Source organism: Glycine max, chromosome 9, assembly GCF_000004515.6.
Source record: "Glycine max cultivar Williams 82 chromosome 9, Glycine_max_v4.0, whole genome shotgun sequence".
Lineage (NCBI taxonomy): Eukaryota > Viridiplantae > Streptophyta > Magnoliopsida > Fabales > Fabaceae > Glycine > Glycine max.
Window position 1 is genome coordinate 15,974,360 of NC_038245.2, and position 12,503 is coordinate 15,986,862.

The window sequence follows — 12,503 nt, forward strand, 5'->3', positions numbered from 1 at the left end:
CTCCGCCCAAGCTTTTCTACAAGTCCTAATTGACATTTTAAACTAGGATCAACCCGCTTTAAACTCCAATTTCCACTAACCCCAAATTTGGCTTTTCAAAACCCTCAAAATCTCACACTTTTCCACTCACATCACTACCATTCTCACATTTAACCCTAAGTTAACTCTCCCCATCATCTCTACCAGTTTTCTAGCAACAATTTCAGCATACAAATATCACAAAGCATCATCATAAAAACCTAAAACAGAATGGGTAGCTTCACTCACATCAAACATGTCAAGTTTAGCATGCTTTCAACAAATTCCTTCACAAGTAACTACCATAAGGCATTAACCTAGTAGAACTACCCATCATAGCTCCCAAAAACCCAATACCCACAAATTTCATGTGAGAAGAAGTCCACCCATACCTGAAATTCGAAGTCCCACAACGTAGAGGTGTGCTTCACGACTTCGAAAATGGCTTCTCCTTGCAATTTGGAGTAGAAATGTGGAGGAATTTTGGAGCTTCAAAGGGAAACAATGGTGGAGGAGAAAGGAAGAATAAAAGCAACGTGGAAGATGAGGAAAAGCTTCTGAATTTCCCTTTTTTTTTCTCATAAAGCAATGCCCCTTGTCCCATTTTAAGTGGAGCAAAAAGGGGCTCACCTTTTTCCCTTGATGTGACTTCATACTCAGCCACAAGGAGAGGAAAATTTTGACCTTTTGAATGCTAAAAATCCTGCCTTGGTTTGCATGCCACTTCTCTGATTCCAGTCCCACGCGTTTCTTTGCACCCGTCGGGGCCCGTTTTCGAGAGTAGGCAATATATATATCAAAATGCTCAGAATGAGACCCTGAGCGTGGTTCAGAGGTTGGTTTTGTTAAATTTTAAGTTGCACGCAAAATGATAATTTTTAGACTAATTAAGTGAGAATTAATCTATAACTGTCCAGTTATGGATTACTCTTCGCTAGTTAGTCTAACCCGCGTATCTTTCCCCCAATGTACATACTTCTACCAAGAATATATATATATACACTGAATAATACATATATATATATAATTATTTAAAATGTAACACTTACAAAATTCCGGGTAGAAATTCTAGGATGTCACACATGGACATTGAAGAAGATTCCTAGATCCCCTTGATTTTGGGTCGGCCATTCATGGTGACTGCAAAGTGTGTTATGGACATAGGGAAAGGCAACTTGGAGATGAGTGTGGAAGACTAGAAATCCACCTTCAACTTGTTTGAGGGAAGTAAGCATCCCAGTGATAGCAAGACTTGTTTTAAGGTGGAGGAAATTAAGCAAAAAGCTAACCTCGTTGGGGGGCACCTAAATTTTGTGTTCCTAGAAGAAGATGAAGCCAAACCAGTTATGAATCATACAGACTCTTCTAGTGTCTTTCTGGGGCCAAAATAGGCCAAGACTCGAGTCACTCCAGACATTCCTCCAGCTCCTTCACCAGCAGTCCCTCCACCAGATGTGTCTCCTCTACATACCGGCCAAACTTCTATGCCTTTTACTCAGCCGGAGAAGCTCCTCCCTATGTTGCATAGCCTCCACCATGGCCAGTACCTACTAATGCAAAGCCTCCAGCAGCCGGTGATGACACCAGAGGCATTCCTAGTCCAGGTTACTTGGCTAGAAGGCCAACATCCTTCTATTAGGGGGGTGACACCTTTGGTGTAGCTGGTGATGATGCTATAGATATTGTAGCTGATGATGATTATGTTGCGGACATCAGAGATGCTCATAGAGCTTGGGATCCAGGGCCTACATAAGATTGAGGCCCAATATTTTTTTACCAGGATTAATTTTTTTCCTTTCTTTTCTTTATTTTTCTTGTCATTAATTTTTTTTCTTTATTTTAATTTCAGTAGTTTAATTTTAGTCATTGAATAAAAAAATTTGCATGATAGAGACAGGGGAAATTAGTAATGGGCTATGACTTGTTATGGATAAATTGATGCATGAGATACTGTGTACTGATGAGATAATTGTGAAAATTCTGATTCTTGTGTGAACAGGTGTTTTTATGAGTGATGAAGTTTGAATTGAAAACACAAGAGTGAAGATGTTAGCATGTCTGAACGAAAATCATGGTATGGTAAGTCAAATACTTCATAAACGTCTGGTGATTTGTGCAAACCTTTGATTGTGAGAGAATGATTGTTCTTAATTTCTTGATTTTGCATGATTCTTAGACTGTTTGAGTACATACAAAATGTGGAAATGATCAAGGCCTTGTTTTGATTTTCTTATCCACTAAGCTAGCCAACCTGTTACTAAAATAAATCCCTTGCACCATATTGAGCCTAATGTGAATAAATTTTCTTTGAAACCTGAGTCGAATGAAATTAATAACCACTTTATCTTAGGTTGTAAGAGAGCACGGGTTAAGAAAAATTTACCCCTAATTTGGGGGAGGAGGATTCTTGGGTGAAATTTTTGTTTTAGGAATACTAATAATAGCACATACTCAATTATGATAAGTTGCTATAGTAATAGTGTAATCTAGTTTATTTTCAAAAAAAAAAGAGAGAGAAAAGAAAAAAAATGTATGCTTCAAATAAAAAAAAATTGATAGCAACTATGTACAAAAAAAAAATGTGTTGTTAAGAATGGAAGACATGAAAGTTAGGGCTGTGAAATATAAAGCCATTGATTATCAGAAAAATATGAGGTAGGTGCTCCCTTAGAAACTAACTTTGAATCCAAAGAAAAACCATGACTTCCTTGTTAGTCCAACCACGTTACAAGCCTAAAAAGCCCTTAGTGATCCACAGTATGTGGTATGATTACATTAAATGAGACGAAGTGTAAAGTTGGGAACATTATTTTTAGTTGTTGAATTAAAAACAGTCTTAGCCGAGACACTTATGCACTGGGGGAAACACTAGCCTTGTGAGGAATGAAGTGTGGTAAGTTTGTCTTGATGAAGTTTCTACTTGCTGACCTTTTTCATCTCCATGTGTATTCCTTCATGTGACATCCTGGAAATTTCTACCTGGAATTTTTGAAAACGATATATTTTGAATGATTATATGTATATATATAAGTATTATTTAGTGTATATGCATATGTGTTCTTGGTAGAAGTAGGAATAGTGGGGGCTAGATACGCGGGTTAGGCTAATTAAGGAAGAGAAATCCATAACTGGGAGGTTATGGGTTAATTCTTAATTAATTAGTCTAAAAATCATCGTTTTGCGTGCGACTTAAAATTTAACAAAACCAACCTCTGAACCACGCTCGGGGTTTCATTCTGAGCGTTTTGATATATATATTGCTTACTTTCGAAAACTGGCCCCGACGGGCGCAGAGAAACGCGAGGAACTGGAACCCGAGAAATGGCACACAAATCGAGGCAGGATTTTAGCGTTGCAAAGGTCAGATTTTTCCCTCTTTGTGACTGAGTATGAGTCACATCAAGAAGAAAAAGTGGGCCCTTTTGCTCCACTCAAATGGAGACATGTGGCATAGCTTAATTAAGAAAAGAGAAAAAGCTTTTTTTTAAACTAAAAAGCAACACTCTCTCTCTCTTCACTCAGCCCCACATTTCAGAAGCATTCTCCCTCTCCCTCACGTTGCTTTTTCTTTCTTCTTCATCCTCCATTGAAACTCCATTAAAGCTCCAACCTTTGCACACCATTTCTGCCCCAAATCGCGAAAGGAAGGCATTTTCGGAGTCGTGAAGCGCATCTCTGCGTGTGGGACCTCGAAATTTCAGGTTTGAGTAGACTTCTTTCTCACTTGATTTTCGTGGGTATGGGGCTTTGGGAGATATGATGGGCAGTTTTGCTTGGCTAATGCTTTGTGATAGTTATTTGTGAAGAGATTTGACGAAAGAATGCTAAACTTGTTATGTTTGAGTGAGTTAAGCTTACCCATTCAGTTTTAGGGTTTTTATGATGATGCTTTTGATGTTGGTGTGCTGAAATTGCTTATGGAAAACTGCTAGGGATGAAGGGTAGAGTTAACCTAGGGTTAGAAAGTGAGAATATGGTGTTATGAGTGGAAAAAGAGTGAGTTTTTGAGAGTTGGAAGGCCAAATCTGGATTTAGTGGTATTTGGAGGTTAAAGTGAGTTAATCCTAGTTTGAAATGTCATTTAGGACTTATGAGGAAGCTTGGGCTGTGCAAGAGAGAAAAACAAATGACCAAAGTGAACCAAGAGCCATTTCTAGGGTAAAATTGGGTGTTGAGGAGTCAAATTTTGATTCGGTGGAATTTTAGGTGTAAATCCAGTTTGAGCAAGTTTAGATTGATGTTATAGACTTGTGTGAGGTGAGAGTTTGCTCCAAATTTACCTCATTCTCAATTTCACTTCTCAAACCTTGAAAATCCATTAAATTGAGGGGTTTTGGATACCTAGATTTTATGTTGCTTTGGTCTGAAGCTTGTCCTTGGTTTAGACATGATTGGTACATGATTTGGGACTTGTAGGATTCAATTTGGGCAAAATTGGATGAGGGAAAGAGTGGTTTTCGAAATCTGCACTTTATGCAGAATTTTGTTGTTGAAATGTGCAGCAGAATTTTGCATAAGTGTAGAAAAATGCTATGTATCTGCTGGTTGTGGAAAGAGTAGTACAGAATGAGTTCTGGATGTTTGCTAGTAGATCCCAACGGTTAATGAATTGGAACGAAGGAAATGTTACTGGGGTCTTTAAGTGAGAAAAAGTTGTGATTTTGGTTTGAGTTTTGGGCAGAGTTTCCTGCCTTTGCCCTGTTTTGCTTGGTTTGTTAGTTTGTGATGATTTGGATGTTGAATTACTTGGATGTTGGGGAAGCTTGGGAGGATTGATGGGGACCCGGTGTTGAGAGAAACGAGGATATGGGCTACGTGAGAGTACGTGAGCTCAGTTGGAGGTAGGCAACAGGGGATGGTGGGTTTATACGTGATTTGTGGATGTGGAAAACTTGTTGTGCACCATCGCCCGACCGCCACCTAGTACCACATGTGATGGGTACCCCATATTCCTACAAGCTTGAGATAAGGAAGTGTAGAAGGGTGAAACTTCCTACTTTTATTCGTTGACCACAGAGTGGTACCTGGAGATATGTCGTGGGGGTCAAGAGACTTTGGGGACGTCAGGTGGGGTGCTATTTCCCAAAACCAAGCTTGACCAATCCCGACCCAACCCGGGCATAGTCAGTCAGTGAGAACCTGTGATGTACCTAAGCAGGCGAGCTCCTGGCAGTCAACAGATAAAAGGAACTAAGACCACAAAGCAAGGAGGCTTGTGTGGTGGCTGGCCAGCTGTGAACTTTGATTGATATATGGGATATGGCCTCTGGTAATCGATTACCAAGGGTGGGTAATCGATTACAAGGCTTAAAAATGAAGACAAGAGGCTAAGATGGTCTCTGGTAATCGATTACCAAGGGGTGTAATCGATTACCAGGCTTGAAAATGAGGTCAAGAAGCTAGGAGGGCTTCTGGTAATCGATTACCAAGGGGTGTAATCGATTACCAGGTGTAATCGATTACCAGGCAGGCAGCATGTTGTGGATGCCTCTGGTAATCGATTACCAGGCTGTGTAATCGATTACACAGAGGAACATGCCACTGGTAATCGAATACCAGTTATGTGTAATCGATTACACAGTGCATTTTTGCAGGTTTCATGTCCTGAAGTTGTGTAATTCGAGTTTGGCCTCTGGTAATCAATTACCAAGGCTGTGTAATCGATTACCAGAGATGAAAAGCCTAAAGATACCCCTTTTACTTGCATGTAGTGGTTATGAGATGCATTGTGTTGCGGCGTAGTTAGATTCTCGTGAAAGAGTCTACCCCTTTCTTTTCTTTCTTGTAGATCGTGATGGCGGCGCAGCTAATCCATGATCGAGTGGAGATGGAGTGCCTAGAGGGAGCTTGGGAGACCCTCGAAGGCAACACGAGGTGCCGATTTCGGGGCACGATTCGATTTACAGCTACTTCATTGGTGCATCCAGATGAACCCGCGCGCACGCTTCAGCGTACTGTGGAGTGGATACTACCCACGCCTACACCATACCGTCTAGTGGAGCCAGTCCAAGTGATCGAGGTGACGTCATCCGAGGAAGACCCTGAGGAAGATCTCGAGGAGTTACCTCCTGAGCCTGCCGTGGATGCTCTTGACTTTCTAGAGGGTGATGAGGACCCACTCCCTGATGTGGATTCTCCCGAGGACGTCATGTCGGCATCTGAGGCAGACTCTACGGAGGATAGTGGCCTTGGAGAGATGGCGATTAGTGGAGGCTCTTCATCATAGTAGACAACTCATTGGACTAGTTTTATATACTTTTTGAGGGTGGGTGTATCTAGGACTGACTGTTAGGTTTACTTTTTTGTTTTTGTACGGGTAGACCTATTGTATAGGAATTTGATGATTGTATACATGTGGCTGAAGCCACTACAGTGGACACCTTTGCTCTGGATGACACTATATATTTTGTAAAACTCACATATTTTGGACAACTATTAAATGATGAATGTATTTATGTTTAATCTTGTTATTTGAAAAGAAAGCACTAGCAAACTTCATTTGCAAAAGAGTTTACCGATCGTATTTTATTTTATTATTTTCACGTGACGACCTAAAGTAATGGCTGGTATACTCTTCCTTTTGAAACAACAAAATAGTTTAGAGATTACAAGTGGTAAGAAAGAAACGACTCCGAATAGAGGTGTGAACTGGCCATTCAGGACTCTATAGTGAGGATTTTCCTTCTAAACCTAATTATTGTGAAAAGAGAAAGAAATGAAAAAGAAAAAGAAGAAAAAAAAATTTACCATGGTTTTTGTTATTTAAATCATTACTATTAAACCAGTCATTATTTTGGGGACGCCACACTTCATGCTTCCATCACAAGATCAAGACAAATGCAAAGCTCAGGATCAGTCAGTTAAAGGTTTCGCAGTTATCTCATGTGTTGATACATTCAGAACTTGTCTTTTGCTTGAGGACAATCAAATGTTTTAATTTGAGGGAGTTTGATAATTGCGAAATATAATCTAATTTGATATTCAATTTTGGCTAAGAATGATTGCAAATTCCTTACTTTATTATTTTTTTAATGAAATAATGAAGAAATTAACATCCTTGCTATTTTTTATCAACAAAATTCAAAAGAACATTTCAAGTGTTTTGAGGAAAAAATGATGTAAAAACTAGAAGAAAAAACCTTGAAAAAAAGTTGGAAGAATCGAACGCTCGCTAAGTGCGCGATGGAGGATTAGCGCACACTCCAGACTTAGCCCACACTGCAGGCTTAGAGCGCGATATAGGCTTAGCCCGCACTGTAGGCTTAGCATGCATAAGGCCCACGAAGAAGCCCAAAGGCACGCTTAGCGTGAAAGCCCACGCTAAGCGCGAAGTCAACGGGAAAAGTAAGCTACCTGGTGCCTATATAAGGAGGAAAAATCAGAAGGAAAAGACACATTGAGTCTCTAAGCTCTCCAGTGAAGAAATCTAAAGCCTGAGTCTATCCCTTAAGGAGAGCCCTCTTTCCTTAGCCATTCCCCCTCTTCCTGTCATTAGTCATCTATCACCTTCTTCCATTAACCCCTGATGTGTAAAGCCTCTCATGGCTATCAGAGGCTAAATCCCCATTGTTGGGTGCCTGGAGGCCAAAAACACTTGTAATGTAATCCTCTGTCTATTATCTAATTAATGTTTTTTTGTTTTCATTATTCTTCTCTGTGCTCATTTATTATTATGGTCTGATATCCATATAAAGTTTAGAGGGTAATACATTGAAAAGTGATTATTTTCTAAAGAACTGGGAAATGGTAACTTAATAAATTCACTGCTAGAAATAGATTGACATTTATTTTGCCCACGGAATTTTTCATCTCCTATCTTGATGCAGTTGGTTATCTTATCTCACCAAAGAAATTTGGGGGAAAAGGATAAATAAACTAGTCCCTTCGTGCGAGAAACCAAAGATAGGGTAACTCAGTAGATGCAGGTGGAAACATGGAACTCATTAATTACATTATATTATAATTACTTTTGGCATACTAGGCCCCAACACACTACTAGAAAAAAAGCATTTTACGACAGTGGTTTTACGTCGGTTATATAAAGACCGATGTAGTAAGGAAAGCGGTGGCAATTTTGTAAATAGTTAAAATTAATTACATTATATTATAATTACTTTTGGCATACTAGGCCCCAACACACTACTAGAAAAAAAGAATTTTACGACAGTGGTTTTACGTCGGTTATATAAAGACCGATGTAGTAAGGAAAGCAGTGACAATTTTGTAAATAGTTGTAACTTTTTAAAAGCGGTTTCCCCAAAAAACGACTTTAAATATGCTTTAGTACATCGTTTTTTCAAAACCGCATTTGAAAACATTGTGTTTCCACTTTTTGTTGTTGACGTGGCACGTTTTAATTGGGCGAAAGCTTGGACAACTCTAGATGAATAAAAAAAACTGTGAGATTCTCATTATCGTTCACTCTTCCCTCACAAAGCTAGAAGTGTGCATGACCGTCGAAGAGGCTAAGGAACAAGATCGTGGGGTTCTCTGTCAACACCCTTCCCCCTCCCCACAGTTCCCTCCGCTCGGCCAAGGCTCTTCATAAAGGAGATGGTCATGCGCAACTTCAAATCCTACGCCGGCGAACAGCGCGTCGGTCCCTTCCACAAGGTTACTTAGGGTTTCTATCTCTCTCTCTCTCTTCTCAACCTTCAATTTCTCTCTCCAATTGTAGTGCAAACTTCGATTTGGTTCAATTTCACTTGCTAGCTTTTTAATTGCTTCGGTTTCACTTTCACTTTAGAACTTCGATTTTACTTACGGACTTTTGAATTGCTTTGGTTTAACTTGCGACCTTTTGAATTGCTTCGATTTGGCTTGCGAACTTTTGAACTGCGTGGATTTATTTCACTTGCGAACTTCTAATTGCTTCGATTTCAGAGTTTCTCCGTCGTGGTGGGACCTAACGGGAGCGGGAAGAGCAACGTCATCGATGCGAAGCTGTTTGTGTTCGGGAAGCGAGCCAAACAGGTGCGATTGTAGAATGTTCTAGAAACTAATGAGTGTTTTGGAATTGGAGTGTTCTTTTTATTTTATTTAAAAGCTGCGATATTTATTTTAATCACAAAATTCACAAGCATAACATGAATTCTTGATCCTGGAAATCTCTGTGATGGTCTTCGTGCGTCGGGGATCTTGCGGAAACTTTGTACTGATGACCGTTGATTAAGGGACGGGATTGGGTTGGGTGTGAATCGAATCTGAGACTGGGAAAAGAAAACGAAAACGACGGTTCAGATTGGTTTCTCAGTGAAGAAGGCAGAGAATCAACGTCTGTTCTTGGTGCAAGATTCTCATAAATTGCCTTTTTCTACATAAAAAAAGCAATAAATAGACTTTTCATTTTCTTTTTCCCTTTTCTCCCATCTTTGTTGAAAGATCAGTTTTCCATTAAGAGAGCGAAAATCCAGCACATCAGTTTCACATTTTGTATACGTACTATTGTTTCTATTTTGTGTTGGAAGCTTTATCTAGTACTAGTACTAGAATCTTAAATATTTTCATTATAAAAATAAAAGAGAATTATTTATTAAAAAAATTAATAATATATTTTTAATATAATATATAAAATAATTATTATTAATTTCTTGACAATAATAGGTTTCTTATTCTTCAGGTTCGGTATTTGTTATTTGGTGCTTTTTAGTTTTTTCAGTAAATGTTTATATCTACCTCTTTTGATGTTTGATTTGGTTCTTATTAGGGTGAAGTTGAGCAGATTTCACTTATGAAACCAAAAGCTCAAGGGCCTCATGATGAAGGTTTTCTAGAATATCTGGAGGATATCATTGGAATCAACAAATATGTGGAAAAGATTGATGAATCACACAAACTGTTAGCACTCTTTCCATTTCAATTCTGAGATAAAGAGAACATGCAACTTTCTTAATCCATGAAACCATTTATAGTTGTTGCAGTACTGGTCCATTTTTTTTTTTTATTTGAGTATGATTAAGTATTTAGTTTGTTTTAATGAATTTAGTGTGTTTTCAAAATAGCTTATAATCAACTTTGACTAATTTATATTTGTTTAAAACTCTCTTACCAATTTACACTAAAAGCAAATCCAAACATGCTCAATTAATGTTTCACTTAGTGTACCCATTCTTTATAGATACTGCTGCTGCTTGGATGATAATTTACATTATTTTGAGTTCATTGTTGAAGTAACTACTTTGATTTCAATTTTGGAATTTCTAATTTCTGAAACAATGTTGTCGATACCAAAACTTGAAGCCCTTATAAAAAAGGGTGAGGAATCAACTGTTCTGATACCAAAACTTGAGGACAATATCCCAAAATTGCAAAAGTTGTTGCTTGATGAGGAGAAGGTCTTAGAAGAAATCACAGAGAGTTCGAAAGGTGAATATATATATATATATATATATTGGCATGATTTATTTCAAAATATGTTCTTATATTTTTTATTTTAGTCAACTGTATATAATTATCTCAAGGTCTAAATTGTTTTTTTGTTGTTATTGTCTGGGATGCATCAAGCTGATTTTCAGTGTTTTTGGTGGTGGTAGCTGGTCTTTATGTTTTTAATATTATCTACCATGTAGACAAATGGAGCTAATATCCTATGTGCTATAGAGGGTTTTTAGTTACTTGTATTTTTTTTGCCTTTGTTAACTCTGTCATTGACTGGTAAGCAGTTGAAACTGAGAAATACCGCTCTGAGCTTGCTAAAGTTCGTGCTGAGCTTGAACCTTGGGAAAAAGATTTGATTGAGCACAATGGAAAACTTGAAGTTGCATGTACAGAGGCTAAGCTTCTAAATGATAAGGTGAGAATGACTTCTCTTACTTTCAAGTGCTATTGCTCTGTCCATGCCATCAAATTACTAATCCCCTCTGCTGTTAACCTGTATAATTTAAATTTCATCTGTGTTATGATATTTTCCACATTTTATGTCCTTGTTATGCATTTAACAAATATAAAAAAATATAAACATAAATACCCAAAAAAAAACAATGGCTGCCTAAAGCTAGCTTAGTCATAAGATGATATCTTAGTTTCTTCCAGTAGTGGTGTGTTCCACATTCAGACTGGTTATTTTTATAGATAAATTAACACCATATATATAATATCAATATCAATATATTATTAAAACTAAAACAAATGTATTCACCAAAAAAACAAAAACAAATGTACCAAAAAAAACAATTTAAGAAACATTTATATTAATAATTTATATTGGTTTAAGCTGAAAGTAAAAGATGAAAGGGATTTATTAAGTCTAAGGAAAATAACCACGGACACTTAAGACACGAATGACAGAATATCCCTCTCTAGGTTTAAAGCATGGTTTTTGAGGCGGTGGAAACATGGAAGAAGAAGAGCAAATATAAATGGGAAAGGATGCAGAGAGACTGAGGGAAGAAAATGATGAATGTGATGATATAAAAGCCATGGTTAATCAGTTTCAAAAAAACTTGTGTCTAAAAATTGATCCAAGGTGCTTCCATTTTATAGTGAAGTTTGAGTGAGAAAATGAGAAGATAAGAAAATTTTTGAGTGGACAGAAATTAAGGTATGTGTGAAAAAAAGAAAACTAAAAGTTAATTTGTTTGGTTCCAAATAAAATATAAAAGTGACATATTATCGTGTAGTTGAATGAAGATAAACTTAGATTCGGTGTTGAATTTGAGTATTCTAGATTGATAAAATGATTAGGAGAATTTTTTTTACTATAAATAATCGTTAAAGTCTGATACTAAAATTAATCATTAATAAAATTAACAACAACTCCACTTCATGTAACATTACCAAAAAAATATATGAAAGGATTTAGCGATGGAGTAGGAGGAAAAGTATAATTAAATAATATATTAACTGTATAAATCACAGTCGAGGGAAGTATAATGTGATATTCAAAGAGAAAAAAATGAATGAAAATAAAAATACATAAAAATATGACGTTTGAACGTAAAACATCTTATTTTTTCATAGATAGCAAATGGATATATTAAATTTTCCTCATACAACATTTGGAATTATTCACCTAAGTCTAAATACGTGGACTTTATTGATATGGATTAATTTATTCATGGGACATGCTAGGTGCACCCAGCAATATTGTTGGTGCACCCAGCAATTAGGTGAATGGGCAAAATTGCCCTTGTATTAAAAAAATAATTCCTTCTTTCGGAAGAAGGTTCTTCCGATAGAACAATTTATTCTACTACGGAAGAAGGTTCTTCCGGATGAACAATTTGTTCTATCGGAAGAATCTTCTTCTGGAGAAGCTACCAAAAGAAGGTTCTTTCGGTAGAACAAATTGTTCTACCGGAAGAACCTTCTTTCGGAAACTTTCCGGAAGAACAATAATTTGTTCTTCCGGAAGAACCTTCTTCCGGAAAGCTTCCGGAAGAAGGTTCTTCCGGAAAGCTTTCGGAAAAAGGTTCTTCCGGTAGAACACAAATTGTTCTTCCGGAAGAAGGTTCTTCCGGAAAGTATCCGGAAGAACCTTCTTCCGG

The 12,503-nt window shown here is 37.5% G+C and overlaps 1 protein-coding gene across 2 annotated transcripts; it reads left to right on the forward strand.

Annotated features, from left to right (window-relative positions):
* Window positions 1-8,456: 8,456 nt before the first annotated feature.
* LOC102664968 (structural maintenance of chromosomes protein 4) lies at window positions 8,457-11,526 on the forward strand. 2 transcript variants are annotated; one of them, XM_026123712.2, is made up of 4 exons: window positions 8,457-8,631; window positions 8,902-8,991; window positions 9,725-9,855; window positions 10,680-11,526. In XM_026123712.2, exons 1-4 carry the CDS (start codon window positions 8,572-8,574, stop codon window positions 10,681-10,683), a joined length of 285 nt encoding a protein of 94 aa, XP_025979497.1. In that variant the 5' UTR covers window positions 8,457-8,571; the 3' UTR covers window positions 10,684-11,526. The 2 variants fall into 2 exon arrangements, with proteins under 2 accessions (XP_025979497.1, XP_040860871.1); XM_041004937.1 differs by lacking the exons at window positions 8,457-8,631; window positions 8,902-8,991; window positions 9,725-9,855 and adding an exon at window positions 9,866-10,383.
* The last annotated feature ends 977 nt before the right edge of the window (window positions 11,527-12,503 follow it).